Genomic DNA, 23,260 nt, shown 5'->3' on the forward strand with positions numbered 1-23,260 from the left:
AATCAAGGGGGTAGTAAGACATGTCACAATACATATCCCTAGGACTAACACCCCTAAGACGACAAAAATGTTCTAATAAAAGAAAAACTTAGATCGTTGCTAGTACAATATTAATTTTACAAAGATAGTGGCGAAGGAATTAGCAACTAATAGAATTTTTTTTCATTTAAGGAATATATAAAGGAAACTTGGAAACTATTACATTATACCCCAATATTGCGAAAACTTTGCATTTAAAAAAAAGGATATTTTTCTATAAGGTCAAGCAGACGCAGCAATGTATTCACTTAAGAGAAATTAGCTGGCCTCACGAATCAAATTTTTCACCAGCAGTGATTACGCTAACAAATAACTAGGGTGACGTCATACTTTTTTAAAAGACGTCAAGATTTCAAGTTTGTAAGCGCCTGACAATGGTATTTAGGCAAAATCATCGTGGGTGACGTCATCTTGGCTATATAAGACATTGTTCGGAATGATTCTGCATTATTTGATTCTATATTTCCGGACAAATAAATTACTATGAGTCGAGACGAGAAAATAGATGAACAAATTTACATGTCAAAAGATTATGAACCGAAAAATGAGATCACAAAGAAGAGAGCAAGAGACTACGAAGAGAATTATGATAAAGAAAAAACGTTTTGCCACAACGATCATCAAGGCCAACCAATATTGAAGAAAGGGAAAACATTGTATTCTGATGACGTTCCAAGTAAAAAAAGTTTTGAAGGACCAATTTATGGTCACCGAGGTTCAGACTTAACGTTTAATAAATCAGTTAGTCCATTGAAAAATGAACTCAGCAACAAGAGAGCAAGAGAGAACAAAGAAAATCACGATGAAAAAAAAAGAATTTGTTGCAACGATTATAAAGGCGAACCAAAAGTAAAAAAAGGAAAAAAAGAAGATCCTGACGATGTTGACAATAAAAAGTACTTGGATAACACCATACATGAAAAAAACAACAGTGGTAATACCCCTTTATTTATGGCAATATATAAGGGTCAAGTGAGGGCAACCGAATTTCTTTTAAAGAATGGAGCCAACCCAAATATGAGGAATTTTGTCGGTGAGACGCCCTTACATTGTGCAGTTGAAATTGGTAGCCTGGAAATTTGTCGGCTATTAGTGTCAGAGGGAGCCTCTGTAGATAAAAGCGATAATAGTGGCAACACCCCTTTAAATATGGCAACATCTACAGGTGAAGTGAATTTAATTAAACTTTTCTTAAAAAATGGAGCTAATCCAACAACAATCGATTATAAGGGAAATACACCTTTACATAAGGCTGCTTTAATTGGCAGACTAGACATTTGTCAGCTGCTCGTGTCAAAAGGAGCAATAGTAGATGCCAAAGATATTTTTTTCAGAACACCTTTATGCTTAGCAGTTGAAATTGGTCAGATAAGTGTGACAAAATTTCTGTTAAGGAATGGAGCCAACCCAAACATAAGTGATTACAATGGATATATATCTCTGCATAACGCTGTTATAGTCGGCAGACTGGATGTTTGTCGGCTACTAATTTCAAACGGAGCTAAAGTAGACGCCAAAGACCATTTAGGTAGGACACCTTTACATTTAGCTGTTGAGGCGCACCAAACAGGTGTGACTTATCTTCTCTTGAAAAATGGAGCCAATTCAAACATAAGCGACTACAATGGGTATACACCTTTACATAAGGCTGCTTTAGTTGGCAGACAAGACATTTGTCAGCTACTCGTGTCAAAAGGAGCAGAAGTAGATACCAAAGATATTTCTTTCAGAACACCTTTATGCTTGGCAGTTGAAAATGGTCAAATAAGTATGACTGAATTTCTTTTACAAAATCAAGCCAACCCAAACGAAACTGATGCTGTTTCCCAAACACCTTTACATTGCGCTGCTAGGATCGGCAGATTGGACATTTGCTCGCGGCTGATTTCAATGGGAGCCATTGTGGATTCGAAAGATCGTTTACGTAGGACACCTTTGCATTTGGCAGTTGAGGCAGACCGCATAGATGTGGCTCAGTTTCTCTTAATAAATGGAGCCAATCCAAACAATAGCGATTACAAAGGATATACACCACTACACGACGCTGCTATGACTAACAGCCTAGACATTTGTCAACTACTTGTTTCAAAGCAAGCCAAAGTCTTTGCCGAAGATCATAATTGGAGAACACCCTTGCATTTGTCAATCCATGCCGGCCAAAAAAATATAACAGAATTTCTGTTAGAAAATGGAGCCTCCCCAAATTCAAAATCCAATTTTGTTCGTTGGCGCAGCAGTCATATAAGGGAAACACCGTTATGGCTTGCTGTTAGAATGAAAAGACTCGATTTTTGTGATTTACTTGTTTCATATGGAGCTGAATTAGACAATGAAATTGAGAATATGCTTCGAGAGCAAATTCTCCTTAGCATCCGAAATGGATCTGGGGAAAGTTTGGCACAGTTACTCTCTATCTGTACATCTTGTCGACATGACTATCGTTACGCAACATTAAAAGAAAATTGTCGGAAAGAAATAAGAAGGGCCATTTATTCTTTCAGAGAATATGAACGTATTAAAAATTTTGATATACCTGAAGTCCTGAAAAATTACCTCCTGGATTATGGACAAGAATTAGAATTTCTCAACTTGAATTTGTGCCCCAAAAAATTGGCCGACTTGTTAGGAAAGCGTGAGAAGAAAAATTGATAAATGTTAGCAGTATGTTTTTCGTTTTTTGTATTTAATTATGTTGTTTTTTTCGTCTTTTCTGTTCTTTATTTATTATCATTTGGTTTGTAATCTTGTTAAAACATAAATAAATTTATTTCATTCATACACAAGAAAATTTCTAATGCTCCTAAGTAAAAAAAAAATGAGAATAGGGTAATTGACTGGATCATTCCGTGGTCCACCTTTATATAAAATTAAGCACTATAGCTCGCTTAAAAGAGCTGGGGAAAATGACATTTTCAAACTTTATGCTCTTAGATGAATAACTCTTGGTGTGAAGCGTTTTCTTTCTTTAAATCTCTTCTTTACATAAATCAAATCAAACAACTATTAAAATTTAATTATATTACCTATAACAGAGGAATGGCAGCTGGAAAATCTCATTTAACCAGAAACGCTTGAACTGTGGGTATTCCTTGCTATGCTACGTTGCTATGCAACCAACAAGAATCACATACTGCCATCTTTCTTCTCTTTATGATCATCCTAAAACTGAATGTTATAATAGTCACAGTATATTTCTTACTTGTATTAGCCTATATCTAAAATTTTTAATCAAACAAAAGAGAAATCTGAAAATTCAAAACAGGTTAAATTATCCTGTATATTCTTGGGCTTGTTTTCCCCTTCTGTTACCCACCATAAATACTACGGTACAAAAACCCACCAAGGGAAATTGTAAATTTAAACAAAAAGTATAGATAGCGTTTACCCTTCCCCTCCTGAAAGAAATTATAAGTAAATCTTTAAATTTTTTGTCATGAATTTGTGCCTGTGTATTGTCGAAATCTTTCAAATATCAAATTGCAATCAAATTTTTAAGCGTAATTAAATCACCGGATGTAAATAAAAGGGGGTCTAAGGTAAGCGACATGGGATCAGAGAAAACGGCGGTTCTATTGATTCTTTTTTTCTTATTACTTCGAAAATTGACGTTTTCATTAAATCAAATGTTATTTTGAAATCAGAAATAGTAGTAGTATGTTTTCTTTCTTTGCTTTTTTTGATCATTCCCTTCACTTTACTACCTATCTATTTTATCTCTTACTGGCAATTCCATATCTTTCAATCAGTTTAATTCATCACACAAATAATTTGTATGTATGTCAGTTTTTCGCTTGTATTGCATTTTTTACCTTTTTCCTAAAACTTTTTTCTTTTAAAATTTTTCCTATTCATAAGATTCTCCGTTCATATTTTTAGCATACAACATTTTCAACGTTCACTTTCTGCCTACTCAAGGCTGTAAGGGGACAATCCCATTCATTAGGTATCGTATATGTATGTATCGGTATCGTACCGATACGATACCAATATAATTTTCCCATAGATTCCCCTCTTGAAAAAACCTTACCTAAAGATTAAGCATCCCCCAATCTCTGCCCTCATCCATGCTCAGATGTCTTTTCCTGGTCTATTACACACCAAAGAACAACCTCAAATAATTCGTTGTTGATTCAAAAATGTTGCCATTTACAAGAATTTTTTATTTTTCTGATCGAGAGATTCTGAACACACAAACCAAATGGTGAATATTAACGGAAGTGAAAAATAAGAAAAAAAATGATCAAAGAAATGGGTATAAACACAAATACGCGAAAATCTGATCGAAAGAAGCGTAAGATATTTTTTGAAATTGATAATTCAGAACCCAAATTCCAATAGCGAAAATTTGAATTTTAATCATTCGCATATCAATGTGAAAATAACATTCATATGATGTGGTCTCTTACTGATCAATTTATGCAAGGCACACTGGATAGACAGGGACGCAGCTTGGGTTTTAAGTTTGGAGGAGGGATTTAAAGAATGTTTGATATAACCGTCCAGCATATCGACAAATGCGGACACACAATCTGAATTTCTAAGGTAAATTTTCTAAGGTATGAAACGTTGAACCAAGGCACCTTGGAATCCCCCTCCACCTTATAACTCCCCCTCTCCCTCTTTGCTGCACCCACTGGCAGATCCAGTCCCCCCAAAGATTCTTTCTAGTGCCCTAATCCCCTGTTTTTTATTTACTCTTCTTTTAGAATAAATTTGTCAATTTGGTAAATTACTGGCTTCTTTGTCTTTTTGGGTGACTCCCCTAAAATTTTGCTCATTGGCGCCCGTATTACTTTGGGCCTCCCCAAGATTTTGCTCTAGATCCGCTTTTACTCTTCCATGCCTGTATGACTAGAGTTTTTTTTTTGTGTTTAGCAGGAGGTGAGATGTTTAGCGAAATAAGTTAGAGATCCGAAAATTTTGATTATGTTTTAAAAACCTTGAAAATCTTCCTTAGAAAAATAGTTACTTCCATAACGCCAGGAAATCAATGCGTGGTAAAAAAAATATGCAATTCATTTTTTATATAGAAGAGCAGGTTTGGTTTTAAGTATAGGCATTAAAACATCAACTAATTACTGTTTCTTTTAAAAAAAAATAGTGTTTTAATAAAGTGCCAACTTTTAAGAAATCTCAAAAATTTACTAATCAAAATTTCACTTTTCAGAACAACATGCATATCTTTCCACTTTTTAAAGTTCGATATATTTCACTTAAATTACATTATTCATAATTTTATAAGAAATAGTCTATTTCTGCATTTTCACTCCCGCCATATCTATTTATTACACGGTCGATGTCTACCTCAATGTTTCGGATCATCCGCTTGCCAAACAAATAAATATCTTTTGTAGGTACGTGCTTCAAACTAACTATATGAGTCGAGTTTAAATCTCGATATGTCTGATGAGTACAAATACAAAAATTTGAAATTTGACTCAGATTTAGAATATAATCAGATGATCGTCCTGTAAAATTTTTTATTAATAAACAACTAATCGTGGAAATATGAGTGGATGGCATGCATCAAAATAAGTATAAAAATCCTCAGCAGTATATATAGTAGTTTAGACAATTTTATGGACAAATACATGCAAGTCCTATACAAAAACATAACTATATTTTGTGGCTGGTTGGTATTGAGAAGGTGGGAAATTCTGAAGTAATATTGTAGCTGCAATCCGTTTGCGTGGTTAACTCAAGTTGTGTGAATTTCCACTTTTTATCAACGTTTTATTAGTAAATGTTTGAAAAAAAAAATTATGCTATTCCACTGATTAAAACTGAGAATTCAGAGACCCTCTATATCAACTAGATAAATACAAAAAGTACATAATTATTTGCCCTCTTTTTTGCGAAAATCTATTCTTCTTAAATAATTACTCCGACTTTTGAAGGAGTATTTTGACAAATATACTTAGTTTTAAGTACATAGTTATACGAACCTTTATTAAAGGTCTAAAGAGTTTGGCCTTCATTTTAATGCTTTAGGATAAACAGAGGAGGTGATATGTAATATTTATACAGATCTTTAACTGGATGAAAATAAGCAGTAAAGTACCGCAGTAGTAAAGTAAAGTAAGCAGTAAAGTAAGTTGGATTTGCTCACCAAAATCCAAAACTTAGATTAATAAGTTTTACACATCTCATCCGTTTACTATCTATTATACAAATCCCCTAAAAACAAAATGTTGTGAAAGCCATCCCAATTTGCTAAAAAAGCAAATCCAAAAGAGATAGCAAAAAAAAGTAATCATGTCAATTTCTTCGCCTCAGTGCTATAGCAAGATTAAAAAAAAAATGTTTGACAGAAAAAAGAAGTAAACATTTTGCTTTTTAGCCCCAGTGTGACAGCACAATCCTCAAATATCATTTCGACAGTCTAAAGAAGCTAGGATTTTAAATTTCCCCTCCTTGTTATTACGAAATGAGGATTTTCGCCTCCCAGCTGACTTTTGTGGGAATACAGACAGACTCTCTTGATAAGCCTTTTTGATACTTTTTGGCAGTATGCCTCATTAGTAAAATCTAACAGAGACAGCGCGAAGTAGTTCAAACTTTGTTTCAAAAACAAATTGTCTTAATAATTAAAAACTAAACTACTAAAATCTAATTACATAAGAAATAATTTTCATCTCAGCCCAAACCAGATCAAGCGGTCCAAACCACAAAACCAGCATTACGTCAGGGGGGGGGGCAAAAAATCCCTGGATCTGCCACTGTAGAAGAATGCATTTTTCACTTATCTAAAACGCTAAGACCCAAACCAATGTCGTTTCCAATTTTGGAATAATCTGCTAGTTCCATGCTACATTCCCGTTCTCTGTGCCTGAAAAGGTTTAGTTTTTTAGAGTGTGGATAATCATTTTTTAGTTGTAAACTTGATGTTTTGAAGGAATACTCAGCTAGTTCAGCTTCCATCCGTTTCGAGAGAGCCCCTCAGCCTTCTAAAAAGTCCACAAGTACAACTCCTTCAAAGTCATGGAAAACCGTTGCCGATACCTTGTTAAGAAAAAGTCACGTGTTTTTGAATGCCCCTTGCATTATTGCGTTTTGTGGTACTGGGAAAGTAAATTCGGACCCAGGAGTGAGAATTGAATGACGGAGATGATGAACACACAAAGCTGTATTGGTAACTTATTAAAAACGAATAACTTTTTTGTTTTAAAGTCAGGTTATATGGTATAATTTCACGAAACTTTATAATAGATACGGAAACTATACTTAGGTTTTGAAAACCTTGAAAATCTTCTTCATAAAAATAAATATTTTTACGATATTATGGAAATCGATGCGCGATACCTAACTTAGAACTTCATTCTTATATTCTCCGTGAGAGAGAAAGGTGGCATAACTTTTCAGAGTTGTATAAAAATATTTATGTTGGATTCTTGATGTATAGTCTGTCATTCTAGGACGGGACTAAGGCAGAAAGTCATACATTAAGGATAATTTAGATAATCTGTCAGTTATGATAGCCACTTAAAGGCGATTGGAGACCGAAAATGATTCAAAGATGTATGACCCACTATGTCCACAAGATTTGCAAGGAAGTAGCAAATGAGATTTCAAATTAACAACGTTTTTAATTAAAAACTGGCAAATATTAATTGAAGAAAAGTTTTTCAGAGGAAAATAAAGAGTGAAGTCAACACTGGGCCTATTGGTACCACGCATATCGGTATCAGGCGTATTGATTTCGTTTTTTTTTTTAATTATAGTTTTGTGCCTGCTCTATCATTTTTTATTTAAAACAGGCAAAGGTTCATTTAAAAAAAAAAACCGAAGTTTTTCTGAAAGAAGAAAAGAGCGAAACTGAAAATTATACCGAATATAAATTATTACTTCGCAGCATATCTAATTTACATCGATAAATTTCTGTAAATAAATCAACTGGAAATATTTCCCTATATTTGCAAGATAACAGAAAACTAGCGCTTTGCTGAAAAGACAAAAGCTAAGTATAAAAAACAAGAATATTGATTTAGTAGTTAAATTTGGGTACGTAGCGTCATAACAACAAATTAATCCATAACACTTCTCATTGTCTTATACAAGAATATTCTAGTATACTTATTTATGATTTACGATTAATTTTTACTAAAATTGGAAGCTTCCTCTGGTGTTTCCAAACATTTCTAATAAGGTCTTTGTCTTTGAGACTGTTAGTCGGCGCTGAGACTCGCAAATTGACATTTATGGTATCAACCGTTTTTAAAATACACCTATCCAATTATCTTATTCTTTTGATAAAAGGGGAAAAAATACATTTAAATACCTGTTATTAGCTATAAGATTTGGCTAGTTAACGATGATTTTCCCCTTTGAAGACTGTTTTTCCGACTCTTCTCATAAGTTTCCTAAAATCTTTGTCCCCTTCTTGTCGCACAAATACGACAATATGCGTTTTAAATCTCTCAATATTTTTAATAAAAATTATCCGTTTCCAATCCAATATTTGCCACGAAACAGAACAATAATTTCACCTTTCAACAAAACAACGCTCAAAAACATCTGAATTTAATGACGTGTTATCTATACAAATAAAAACACATATACCTAGGACGTTCGAACAAGGTAAACAGAATTCTCTAGGCGACTAGTATTGTCTTTAGGGGCATCAAACTTATATTTTTCTTCATGTTAATAACCGTTCCGTTTTCTTCAGCATATTTTTACCACCTAAGTAGAAAAGTGGTAAACTGAATGTCAAAAGAAGGGTGGCCTTAGCAACCTAAAAAAGAAAATTTGAGAAATTAACATCTACACATATCAACGCTATTGCACTTAAAGTTAGCATACAAGGCCCTATCCAGAGGGAAGGGGTTGCCTGGTTGGAGCCCCCCTCCTCCCACAAAAAAATTTGTCTGACACGCAAAAAAGTAGCGAAAATACATATAAACGAATTTTTCCTGCGTTTTACAAAGTTTTTTTCTGTACAAAAATCTTGGATATGCCCTTGTTCAAATACGACGTTTTCACAGTTATGAAATAATTACAAAATAACATTTGCTAGGTTGTTCTCACGAGGAGTATCAGTAGGGAATCTTTATATGGAAGCTGCAAAGGTAACTGGTTCAATGCCATTGAAATTTTGTCTTTTACCTGGCCCAAATACTACCTCAGCTAGGGAAAGGTCATCTACGTACTTCTTATTTTGCATGGCAGCTATTTCATTGATCATAAGAAGAAACCCTAAATTATTTTATATCTTACAATTTATTCTCTGTTTGCTAGAAGAGTTATATTCAGGGGTGTTTTCTTCGTGATCTTCTCCATTAATATCTTGTAATTAACAAAATTGAAGTTTTTTCAGAATCTATTGCAAGTAAATTTATCCATTTTAGGGGATCTTCCAGATGTGTTGAAATGGAAAAAAGTAAACTAATTAGATAGTGCATAGTTTAATACTTCGGGATGTCGCCATATCGCTTCTTATCGATAACTTTCAAAAGATAACGGTGATTTGTCTCAGTGAGACCGTCTCACACAAGAGAATTTTTCGGAAAATATTCAGCTGTAAAGATATTAATACTATTTGAGACCTTTAGACAAAGTCCAAGAGAGAATATTATTTCAGAAAACCCCCCGCTTCTACGAAAAATACTGATGGATAGAGGTCAGAGAATAAGACCTCGATGTTAAAAACAAAGGACTTTAAAACCAGATCCAGTTTAAAGAAATTACTTTAAAACCAGCTTTTTGAATTTCCACCTGTTTCACAACTATTTGCTTAGATACACTTCAAATGCTGTAAATTTAATAATAGAGTTTTCCGAAATTAAAATAATGCAGAAAACTAAATAATGAAGAAATCAGAAATCCTAGATAATGTAGAAAACTTGGGATTTGAATGACTTTTACTCTCTCAACAGAAAGTTTGAAAACCGATTTTTTTTTAAATACGAAAATAGCATAATAAACAAACAATTCCTCTGACGCCAAAAATTTAGAAAGATAAAGCTTAATTGATTAGTTTTCCATAAGGCTCTCTTTTAATTTACTATTCTGAGAGGTGTCAATAGACCAAATTTCGAAGGTGGAAACCAACCAATTTTAATGATTTTCTCATCACAAGTACTCACAAAAAAATGGAGTAAAACCTCGGTAAAGACCACAACTCGGTACAACCCTACAATTGTAAGATTTAGGTATTATACCAACCGGTCAATTTTGATTGCGATTTATAGTGTGACAGACCCAAATAGAAAAAGGATCAGGCCCCAAAGGCCAATCGCTTCCGAACCCGAGGTGGCTCAGCTTATTGAGGCATATCCTCTATATTAAAATTTTATTTATTCCAAATGAGCTGAAAAACGCATTAAAATATTAAAGTGATATTTAATCCCTCTTGATTTCTTTGAATATTTCTGGTCTACGCTGTTATTATGAAAGTAAAGAGTAACATTAAGCCCAAATTGAGCAGAATTTATTCCATATAGAAGGCGGACTGTCCCTTCCTCATCGAGACCATATCCGCGAGAAATAATTATTCAATTTTCTTAGTCCCAACCTCTACCTCTGTTCACTCCATCATAGGGCAATCCCTAAGTTTTAAATTATTTTCTTTAACCTTTACCTTAAGCTGTTATAATAGCTCAGCCCTTCAAAACAAGAAAAACCAAAATTATAAGAAACAAAAATATAAAAATAAAGATTATAGGATACTCTACAATATATATTCTACCTCTATTTTTGAATAAACGTAGAATTCCGAAATCCCTCCTTTTTATTTGTTCCTTTTGTCATATTTTCACTTCGACTACTCAGCTTTAAAAACGTGAGAGAATTTTAGGAAGGGGAGAATTAGCCATGAACTATTTCGGTTATTCTTTAATGTCCGTAAGTCAATAAGTGATCATAATACATATGGTCATTTAAGACGCTGAAAACAAGCTCAACTTTGATATTTGCCAATATTGAGCATATTCCAAAAAGATTCAAATATCAACTATTTAATCCTTCGTGCAATTAGAAGTGAGATAGAAAGTCTTTCTTCAAGACTTGTAGTCTCGATTTATTTGTTGTTGAATCTCACTGTCGTTGTATAAACAAAATATTATGGATTCAACTCGGAGAATACTATTAACATTCAATTACTTCCGTAAATTGTCTTTCAATGCATTGCATTTTTGCGTTTTCATGAGAGCAAGTGAGACAATCAAGGAGGCACACTCGTGCCTCTATAAAGAGGCGACCCACGACAATGTTAAGCGATCTTCGGTTCCAGTGGTTGCAGAGGTATGGGGAGTGATGCATTTCGTAGCCCGAGCTCCAACTAAGAAAACTGCCAAATTTCATCCCCCTCCAACTTTTCCTTCATGGGGAAAATCTGGCCGAAAGTTTCGACCCGTCAACCCCAGCCCCCCTTTAACGTTGTCTGATCGGGCTGAAATTCACAAGTTAAGGTCCCCTAGGGCCCAGGAGCTTATCTGCGAAATTTCAGCTCGATCCGATAACTCCTTCCCTGTTTTCCAGAAACCACGAATAGACACTTAAATTTCATTTTCTTTTTTTTCTAGACGCCTACAGGTCACAGCCGACATCGGATCTGGGTGTACGAAGACTCATTCGATGCGGAATTCTCCGAGTAATTTTCCTGGAAAGTTTCGTAGGAAAATCTTAACCCCCCAAAAGTTTCGAAAATAAAAGTGTATAATTTTGATAACACCTGGACAGCTTATCAATTGAGAGATAACAGAATATTAGCTTCTTAAGAGCAAAAGAAACATTTCGGTCATTCTATCTATTTTTTTTCTATTTTATACAATGATTTAAAAGCGGGGGGGGGGCCGCAGCCACCCAAGTTCCTCTCCTAATTCCTGTACGAGGAGTACAGGAATTATTAAATTACATCCACCATGGATTTTAGAAAAACGTACAGAAATAATATGAAAAAAACTTCGTTTTCTTAAAGAGTAAAGAGGCTGCGTCCCAAAGTCGAACCTTAAAACGTACAGGAATTAGAAAAGGCAGTTGGGGGGCTGCCGCCCCCCAAACCCCCAGCTTTTAAAGACTCTTTTGTACAGGTTTTTTATTTTTTTGCTAACCCCCCGCTCTTGGCTTCGGAAAGGCCCTCTTTTAATTAACAAAAAATTGAAATGAATGAATAATGGAATAACTTCGAAAAATGTTAAACACAAGAGGACAGGAGAACCATTGCGCCGAAACTAGTAATTAGTAACAATGATGTCCCCCCACAAGAAAAAACCCTGTACAAAAGAGTCTTTAAAAGCTGGGGGTTTGGGGGGCGGCAGCCCCCCAACTGCCTCTTCTAATTCCTGTACGTTTTAAGGTTCGACTTTGGGACGCAGCCTCTTTAACTCTTTAAGAAAACGAAGTTTTTTTCATATTATATTTACTTAGGATTGATGCATTTAGGTTAACTCTATACGAAGCCACTTGAAAAATTGTCGATAATTTACAAGTGGCTTCCTTCGGGGCCGATCCAACGAAAACGTGCCCGATCCAAAAGGTAGAAAAAAAATTGTCAAGAAAAAAGGAGAAACGTTGTCAAGAATTGTAAAGAAAAAAGGTCAAAAATGACAAATTGTCACGACTTGGTAAAATGACAAATCGTCATTAATTGTCAAATTTTCATTCGTCAAAAATGACAAATTGTCAAGACAAAATTGTCAAGAAAAAAGGAGAAGCGTCTATATACTTCCCAATCAGCAGAGGCGCCATTTGGGGGGGGGTTAAGGGTGGGAAAATGCCCACCCCAGATTTTCCAGGGGGGCCCAAGCTTCCACCGCATAGGGCCCTTTTACGGCCATAATAATCCATTATGTCCAACATAATCCATTCTGTTCAAATGATTTGAACTAAGTGCACGCCTATTAGCCAAAGAGCGTAATTACCTGACAACCCTTGGGGTAATTACGCTATTTTCTATTAATCATTGTAAACTTTGAAAACATAATAAAAGTCTCAAGTTCTGTCAAATACCCCATGCTCACCCCAAGATTTGGCCCAAATGGTGCCTCTGCCAATAAGAAATACTATATGTTAAAAATGACCAAATTTTATATCTTGGTCATATCCCCAGGGACTGGGGAGAGGGTCATGTTATCTTCAAAGACATAGTTTTGAAACTTTTCAACTATGCTGAATAAAAATGTAATCTCAATATTTTGCCCGCGGGGGGCTAGTTGTCCTCCAATCTTTTTGATCACATAAAAAGGGCACTAGAATTTTTCATTTCCACTCAAATGAGCCCTCTACCGATGTTCTAGGACTTTTGGTTAGATATGATCACCCCTGAAGATAAAAACAAATAAAAACGCATCCACGACCTTTCTTCTGACAAAAAATACAAACTTCCGCGTATTTCCAGATAGAAGCTTTAAACTTCAACAGAAGGATTGTCTGATACCCTGAATCTGGATCTACGCATTTACACCCCGAAAAATGCCCCCCGCGGAAGGTTCCTCTGAAGTTTTTACGACCATGAAGCATAGGTGGGGATGAGGAAGTGGCAGTCCCCTTTCTATACGTAATAAATTATGGGTTTAATGTTACTCTTCACTTTCATAATAACAGCGTAGACCAGAAAAGTTCCCAAAAATCAAAGGAGATTAAATATCAATTTCAAATTTTTTATACGTTTAAAAAAAACTATTCTATCCCCCCCTAACAAAAATTTACACCTCAAACAAAAGTCCTGGATACGGCCCTGGGGGAAATAAGGTATCTCCTCCTTCCCTAAGGTAAATTCCCTCTCGTTTTACAATTCTAAATATTTGCATATAAGGGCTTCAAACACATTCAATGAGTCTCCCTCATTGTTGAATCTTAATGAAGTTTGCAATGATATTGTGTCTCAGAGCTCTTATTTTAAATCCCGACCGGATCTGATGACATTGGGGGGAGTTGGAGGGGGAAAACCTAAAGTCCCGGTTTTGCTACTTTAGGCACTTCCAGGTAAGCTAGGACGATGAAATTTGGCAAGCGTATCAGGGACCGGACCAGATTAAATTAGAAATAGTCGTTTTCCCGATTTGACCATCTGGGGGGGGGAGTAGGGGCCAGTTAATTCGGGAAAAATAGAAAAAATAAATTATTTTTAACTTATGAGCCGGTGATTGGATCTTAATGAAATTTGATGTTTGGAATGATATTGTGTCTCAGAGCTCTTATTTTAAATCCCGACTGGGTCTGATGACATTGGGGGGAGTTGGAGGGGGGAAACCTAAAATCTTGGAAAACACTTAGAGTAGAGGGATCGGGATGAAACTTGATGGGAAAAATAAGCACAAGTCCCAGATACATGATTGACATAATCGGAACTGATTTGCTCTCTTTGTGGTAGTTGGGGGGGGGGGGGGGGTAATTCTTAAAAATTAGAAAAATGAGGTATTTTCAACTTACGAACGGGTGATCGGATCTCAATGAAATTTGATGTTTAGAAGGATATCGTGTCTTAGAGCTCTTATTTTAAATCCCGACCGGATCTGGTGATGGGGGCGGGGAGTTGGGAGGGGGAAACCTAAAACTTGGAAAACGCTTAGAGTGGAGGGATCGGGATGAAACATGGTGGGAAAAATAAACACAAGTCCTAGATAGATGATTGACATAAACGGAACGGATCCGCTCTCTTTTGGGTAGTTGGGGGGGGGGAGTATTTCTGAAAAAATAAAAAAAATGAGGTATTTTTAACTTACGAACGGGTGATCGGATCTCAATGAAATTTGATATTTAGAAGGATATCGTGGCTCAGAGCTCTTATTTTAAACCCGACCAGATCTGGTGACATTGGGGGGGGGGGGGGGTTGGGAGGGAGAAACCTAAAAATTGGAAAATACTTAGAGTGGAGGGATCGGGATGAAACTTGGTGGAAAAAAAATACGAGTCCTAGATACAAGATTGACATAACCAGAACGGATCCACTCTCTTTGGGGTAGTTGGGGGGGGGGGTTAATTCTGAATAATTTGAAAAAATGAGGCATTTTTAACTTACGAACGGGTGATTGGATCTCCATGAAATTTGATTTTTAGAAGGATATCGTGTCTCAAAGTTCTTATTTTCAATCCTGACCGGATCTGGTGACATTGGGGGAAGTTTGGGGTGGGGAGACCCAAAATGATGGGAAAGGCTTAGATTGGAGGGATTGGGATGAAACTTGGTTGGAAAAATAAGCAGAAGTCTTGCATACGTGATTTGCATAATTAGAACGGATCCGCTCAATTGCGGGGGGGGGGTAATTCTGAAAAATAAGAAAAATGACGTATTTTTAATTTACGAAGGAGTGATCGGATCTTCATGAAACTTCATATTTAGAAGGACCTCGTAACTCCGATATCTTATTTTAAATCTCAGTCGGATCAAGCGTAATTGGGGGGGGGGCAGTTGGGGGGACCGGAAATCTTAGAAAATACTTAAAGCGGTGAGATCAGGATGAAACTGGATGGGAAGAATAGAAACCTGTCTAAGATACGTGACTGACATAACTGGACCGGATCTGCTCTCTTTGGTGGAATTGGGGGGGGGGGGGGGTTATTTTGAAAATTGAGGTATTTGTAACTTACGAAAGTGTGACCAGATCTTAATGAAATTTGATATTTAGAAGGATCTTGTGCTTTAAAGTTCTAATTTCAAATTCCGACCAGATCCTGTGACATTCGGGGGAGTTGGAGGGGGGAACCGGAATTCTTGGAAAACATGAATATTGGAGTATTTATATCTTACGAATAGATGATCGGATCGTAATGAAATTTGATTTTTAGAAGGAATTCATGTCTCAGAGCTCTTATTTCAAATCCCGAGCAGATCTTTTGACATTGTGGGGATTTGGAGGGGGAAATCTTGGAAAAACACTTGGAGTGTAGGAATCGGGATGAAGCTTGGTGGATAGAATAAACAAATGTCCTTGATACGTGATTGACAGAATCGTACTGGATTCGCTCTCTTTGGGGGAGTTGAGGGGAGGGGTTCAGTGATTTGGCGAGTTCGGTGCTTCTGGACGTGCTAGGGCGATGAAAATTGGTAGGCGTGTCAGGGAGCTGCACAATTTGACTTGTTAAAGTCGTTTTCCCAGATTCGACCATCTGGGGGGCAAAAGGGAGAGGAAAAATTAGAAAAATTAGGTATTTATAACTTACGAGTGGGTGATCGGATCTTAATGAATTTTGATATTTAGAAGGACTTTGTGACTCAGAGCTCTTATTTTAAATCTTGACTTATTTTCCTTTTTAAATCAATCTATTGATTCATAGAATTTTGTTAGAGCTCATACCATATGATCTCTTGGCTCTTAGCTCTTCTCGCCTCGTCACAAGTGCCATATGAGCTCTTAGCTCTTATTTAATTAGAGAGCGATGGAAATGCCTCAAAGGGTGCGTTATAATTCCAAAACATCTCAACTCTCATTGAGTCTTCAGATAAATATATTATTAGTTCTAAGGGAGAGACGAGGGGAGGTAGAAATTGATATATAATCCCCAGGGCCATATCCAGGACATTTGTTTGTTTTTGTTTTTTTGTTGTTTTTATTTGGGGGGGAATAGAAAAACTATACAGAGTATAGACCTTTGGCATAGAATATGTTCCCTTTTTCCCCAATAACTTCATCCTTCGTAGCGACCACAACCGACAATTTTTTTTTCAGTTTTTTGACTCTCCTGAGGTGTTACAAAAATGATATGTCGCACTTTTAATTACCACACCCGATTTGCGAACCTGGCCGCTAGATGCCAAAACGAACTTGAACTTTAGAACAAAATTGAATAATGGACTTGAATAAAACTATCTTTAATCTCACATTTTCAAGGACTTGGTAAGAACTACTGGCCTGCCTTCTAATACTTTATTTCTGTGGTTGTATTAAATTTAAGATGAAAGTCAAGGTTAGGGTGAACAGACTTTACCAAATGAAACCAGGCCCTATAAGCAAGGGATAAATTGTTTATAGCTTGCTTCTACGGGGCAATGCCTCTGCATCTTTAGAACCCAATTGACTGAATAATATGTAGTCGGAAATTAGTTGTTTGTATAAAGGGTCCCTACTCTATACATTGAACTGATTAAATACCCAAAGACGAATACCTAGGCCCAATGCTCGCAAACACAGATCAAGCCAAACTAGCTAATAATGGTCATGGTTATGTTATAGTCATACCTGTAAATAATAAAAAATCAGTTTTTTTAACTGAAAGTAAGGAGCGACATTAAAACTTAAAACGAACAGAAATTACTTCGTATATGAAAGGGGCTGCTCCCTCCTCGATGCCCCGCTCTTTACGCTAATGTTTTAACTCTTTCTCCCAACTCTACGTTTAAAACAGTAAAAAACTTTAGCGTAAAGAGCGGAGTGTTTAGGAGGGAGCAGCCCCTTTCATATACGAAGCAATTTCTGTTCGTTTTAAGTTTTAATGTCGCTTCTGTAGTCGCATGTTTTTATTACGTATATGAGGGGCTTCACCCCCTCGTCAGTACCTTGCTCTTTACAGTAAAGCTTAAATTTTGTTGCAATTCCTTAAGAATGACCCCTGAATCACAAAGGCCGTAGAATAAATAGTTGAAATTACTAAAAATACTTTAACGTAAATAGCGAGGTATTAGGAGGAGGTGAGACCCTCATATGCACAGTAATTTCTGTTTCTTTTAAGTTTTAATGCTGCTCCATACTTTCGGTTGAAACAACTTTTTTATATTTAATTTTGATATTTTTTTTAAATAATGCTAGAAAACCCTGCGCTCCCTTCATGGAAATTTTCTTCGCCTATCACAAATTTCTTCATGAAAAGTTCTCCCCGCATATCCCCCTCTTCTCAACCCCTCCCCCAACCAAAAAATCTCCCTGAAAACGTCTGAACATTTCCCAATAACCATTACTATATATAAGCAATGATCAAAGTTTGTAACTTGTAGCCAGTCCCACGGGGACTGTGGGGGAGTAAGACGTCCCCAAAGACATAGATATAAGGTAATTCTACTATGCTGAATAAAATGCCTATATCAGAATTTTGATCCGGTGACTCTGGGAAAATAATTAGCGTAGAAGGGGGCCTAGGTATCCTCCAATTTTTTTGGTCACTTAAAAAGGACACTAGAGCTTTTCATTTCGGTTAAAATGCAATATTCTAGGACCATTGGGTCAACACGATCACCCCTGGAAAAAACAAACAAACAAACAAATATTCAAATAAAGACGCGTCCGTGATCTGCCTTCTGGCAAAAAATACTTAATTCCAAATTTTTGTAGATAGGAGCTTGAAACTTCTACAGTAAGGTTCTTTGATACGCTGAATCTGATGGTGTGATTCTTGTTAAGATTCTATGACCTTTTACATCCGTCTAATTTTGAAATATCATAAAGTTCATGTTATGAAATAATATTAGACTTGGAATTACGTGAAATAAAACTTGGAATTACCCTGTATTTTTGCTTTTGCTTTATGTGACCCGCTTATTTCAATGCTATTCTTAATATAAAGCAGCGAATCCACTATCAAATCAATTTAATGAAAAGTCACAAGTAATATTTCAATGAATCACGCATAGTAAAAGTTTAGCACAATCAATTTATTCTTACAGAGTCAAAATCTGTTGAAAATTGCGCGGAACTAAATAGCACAATACATGGGGCTGTTAGAGTGGTGCTTGATTCAACTATGAGATAGAGCATCCTGTGTTGGGATGGAAGGCTGGGGAAGTGGAGGGACAGGATCAGCAACATCAGTGAATTAGCCTGCTGAAAAGAGCCAAATATATATGAAATACACCTTAGTCCACGCAAAAGCTGTTTATAACTATACTGTTGTCGGCTGCAGCAGCTCATTGCTGATATTCTTGGTAAAAGCTTGATCATCAGTACTTAATTTTATGTTTGGGTAATTTTTGTTTTCTTGTTGATTATTTAGTGTGTAATATTTTCAATTCATCCAAGTAGTATCTTCAGTAAATCGTAACTTTTCTTCAGTAGCACTCTAATAAAATTCTCGCCCCCCTCCCAAATAAAAATGCTGGCACTACGACCCTGGCTATAGCCCATTAGGTGTTTGGTCATATAATAACCCATAAGTTGGCATGGTATTCACATGATGGTAAGACAACCAACCTTATTGATTAAGCTATAATAAACCGAAGACTGGCAGAATCGATACAAGATACTAGAGCATATAAGAGTGCTGCAATTGATGTCGAAAGTAAAGATAATATCTAGTAGTGTCTGGGGTTAATTTGAAGCTGAAATTTCGGAAGGATAACTACCTCCACGGACATTATGATGTTGGTAGACTCCAGGATGAGAACTTTAGAGAAACTCTCCAGGAACAGTTGGATACTAAACTTGAGAGTTTAAAATTTGACAATGTGGAAGATGGTTGGAATAATTTTAGAAAAACAATTTGTGAAGTTGCTTATGGTGTCTTAGGGAAAAGAGTTAAGATTGTAGCTAGGAATATTAGCGAAGAAAATACGTTTAATAGAGAGGAGAAGGGGATTGTGCAAGAATAATCTGAGTGACAGATCATATGAAAACAAAACAAATGTTGTCAAAGTGGAGAAAGCTTTAAAATATGCACAAAGGAGTTGTGAAGTGGAGGTAATTGATAACATTACCTTGGATCTAGAAGAGGCAGCTAGATGGCATAATAGTAAATTATTGTACTGACATGTTAATAAATTGAGAGGGAGCAGTCAATCTGGACCTGTCCCAGTTAGAGATAGGAATACTACTACTACTAATAATAACTCACTGCAGCACCAAGCTGCCTGAGGCCAACACAACTACGAATGCTCCTCTTCCAACCTAATCTATTTAAAGCCTCCCTCTTTACACCCTCCTAGGAAGTTCCCATTTCCCTTAAATCTTTATTTATGACATCCTCCCAACCCAGAACAGGAGGATTTGCTTTCTGTGTAGCCCCAGACGGTTAGACAAAAAGGACAATCATCGGTAACCTGTCATCCTTCATCCGTAGAAAGTGGCCAAGCCATCTAAACCTTTCTTTCATTATAGCCCTAGAAAGCGGGATTGAGCCATATTTTTCGTACAGCCTACTGTTTGAAATACGGCAAGTCAGTCGGGTGCCCAGAACAATCCGTTGGCAATTTCTCTGGAAAAAATCTACTAAATTTTCATCTGCTTTTCGGAGCGCCCATGCTTCAGAACCATATTCGATCACTGTCATTACTGTAGCTTCCAATATTCTAATCTTGGTTTGCAGACTTATCTTTCTATTCTTCCAAATTTTTTTTAACTGTGAAAAAACACCCTGAGCCTTAGCTATTGTACTTTTAACATCTTCACTGCTCCCGCCATCTTCACTAATAATACTACCAAGGTAAATGAAGCTCCCAACCTGATCAATCTTTTCGTTACCTAATGTTACCTGTTCATCTTCACTTATTCCTAGCCTTAGTGACTTAGTCTTCTTAACATTAATTTTCAAGCCTATTTTAGCACCCTGAACTCGCAAAACCTCTAAAACTTCATTCATTTTGCTCAAACTTTCATCTAATATGCTTAAATCATCAGCATAATCTAAGTCCAGCAGCGTTCTTCCTCCCCATTTAATTCCGTAGTCTCCAATTGCCTTTCCTGTGCTCCTTAAGAAGAAGTCCATCAAAATGATCCATATAAAAGGAATAGAACACAACCCTGCTTAACTCCTGATTTAATACAAAACCAGCTGCTAACCTCATTTCCTACCTTAACCGCAGCGGTATTATTCTCTTACATAGCACAAATCACTTTAATGTATTTTTATGGTATACCATATAACGATAAGACCTTTGTTAACGCTCTTCTATCAACATAATCGAAAGCTCGCTCATAATCAATAAAACTGAGGACCAAAGGTGTTTGACAACGAAGAGACTTCTCAATTATTAACCTAAGAGTGAAAACTTGGTCGAAACATCCTCTACCTCTTAAAAAACCACATTGTTCTTCCCTTAAAACCTCGTCTACAGCGTCTCTCAGTCTAAAAAGTATGATATTGCTCAGTAGTTTGCTACCTACAGAGACCAGACTAATGCCTCGATAATTACGACACTCACTCTTGTCACCTTTCTTATACAGTGGTTTAATTAAGGTTTTCCTAAAATCGTTGGGTACTTCCCCCTTTACAAAAATCATGTTCATAATCTTCAGTAGCTTATTTCTAAATTCTGAGCCACCATATTTAAGAAACTCATTAATCATACTATCAGCACCTGGAGCCTTAATATTTTTTAATCCTTTTAGTACTGTCGCTAATTCCTCCTCACTAAACAAATTTTCCTTCACATCCAAGGTATCACAAACTTTTTCATTTTCATCTATATCTTTTCCTGCACCTGTATCTCGGTTTAGCAAATTCTCAAAATGTTCCACCCATCTTTCTTTAACTTTTTCCTTATCACTAATTGTGGCCCCATTTCTATCTTTAACTGGGACTAGTCCGGTTGGCTACTCCCTTTCAATTTATTAACATGCCAGTATAATATTTTATTATTATCTCGTCTAGCCACATCTTCCAGATCCTCAGCAATTTTATCCATGGGGTCACAATTGATGATAAGGAAAGAGTTAAAAAGAGATGGGGCGGGACATTTTGAGAATGTGTTAAACCACGATACACTTGCACGAAAAGATAAAGAAGAAAATAAAAAAATGTGATAACTTGGAGTTGAGTGAATATTTGTTTTGTCAGGAAGAATTATCGGGAGTACTAAAAGTAATGACAAATAATAAGGTTCCAGGTACTGAAATTGTGGTAAATGATTTTCTTACATATAGTGGCTCTGAAGTTAGAAATAAGTTACGGAGGATTATGAATATGATTTTTTGAAAAAGGGGAAGTACCAATTTCAGGAAAACCAAACAACCACCAGAGAGCAGAGCTCGTAAGGATGGGTGTGTAAACCAAAAGTGGGTGTAAATCCATAGTAGCCAAAAGTTTAAAAAGTGTTTTAAATTAGAAGAAAAACGAGTCAAAAAATGTTGTTATTCTAAAAGAATAAAAAATCCTGAGCAGCATAGGTATACCATTTTCACTTCATATTCCAAAAATATCATTACCGAATTTCTTTTGTTAAAGGTTCATGCAATCTCTATTTAAAACAAGAAAAACAATATGAAAAAATTTTTAAGTTCAGTTCACAACTCCTAAATTATTATGTGAACTGCAGAAATATTTGTGGTGTCTGAGCAATAATTTAAATTTTAAATTCCAACTAGAAAAATACCTGTAAACTTTAAAATTAGTTTGTTTTTTTGTTAGATAAAACAAACTGGAAACGTGATTAAGCTTACAAATTTGAACCCTCTAGGATGAATTCAATGAATGAACAAGCCTTGGATCATACAATTATATTAGCAAATGAAACCGATCAGTCCAATCGTTTTCTGACGGAGTGTACTGAAACTGAGCTAGTGAAAAGCCATACAAGTGCAATACATGTAATAAGAGCTTTTCTCAAAATATTAATCTCATTCAACATCTGAGGATCCACACTGGTGAGAAGCCGTACAAGTGTGACGTATGCAAGCAGAGTTTTAATAGAAAGTCTACTCTTACCGATCACTTGAGAACCCACACCGGTGAAAAGCCATACAAGTGTGACGTATGCAAGCAGAGTTTTAATAGAAAGTCTACTCTTACCGATCACTTGAGAACCCACACTGGTGAAAAGCCATACAAGTGCAATACATGTAATAAGAGCTTTTCTCAAAATAATAATCTCATTCAACATGTGAGGATCCACACTGGTGAGAAGCCATTCAAGTGTAATACATGTAATAAGAGCTTTACTCAAAATATTAATCTCATTCAACATGTGAGGATCCACACTGGTGAGAAGCCGTACAAGTGTGACGTATGCAAGCAGAGTTTCAATAGAAAGTCTACTCTTACCGATCACTTGAGAACCCACACCGGTGAAAAGCCATACAAGTGTGACGTATGCAAGCAGAGTTTTAATAGAAAGTCTACTCTTACCGATCACTTGAGAACCCACACTGGTGAAAAGCCATACAAGTGCAATACATGTAATAAGAGCTTTTCTCAAAATATTAATCTCATTCAACACGTGAGGATCCACACTGGTGAAAATATTAATCTCATTCAACACGTGAGGATCCACAATGGTGAGAAGCCATTCAAGTGTGACGTATGCAAGCAGAGTTTTAATAGCAAGAGTAATCTTTCGGCACATGGGAGAACCCACACCAGTGAAAAGCCATTCAAGTGTAAGGTTTGCGACCACAGTTTTAGTCGCTGGTATACTCTCAAC

General features: G+C 36.1%; 1 protein-coding gene across 1 annotated transcript in view; it reads left to right on the top strand.

The window, feature by feature from the left end:
* The first annotated feature begins 509 nt into the window (after positions 1-509).
* LOC136036187 (uncharacterized) overlaps positions 510-23,260 on the top strand; it is an 83,937-nt gene continuing 61,186 nt past the window's right edge. Inside the window, exons 1-3 of the mRNA XM_065718302.1 lie at positions 510-2,671; positions 11,562-11,629; positions 22,436-23,221. Of these exons, the coding sequence (XP_065574374.1) occupies positions 523-2,671; positions 11,562-11,629; positions 22,436-23,221 (3,003 nt within the window). The 5' untranslated portion in view covers positions 510-522. The remainder of the gene's footprint in view (positions 2,672-11,561; positions 11,630-22,435; positions 23,222-23,260) is intronic.

This window comes from Artemia franciscana, chromosome 1, assembly GCF_032884065.1.
Source record: "Artemia franciscana chromosome 1, ASM3288406v1, whole genome shotgun sequence".
Lineage (NCBI taxonomy): Eukaryota > Metazoa > Arthropoda > Branchiopoda > Anostraca > Artemiidae > Artemia > Artemia franciscana.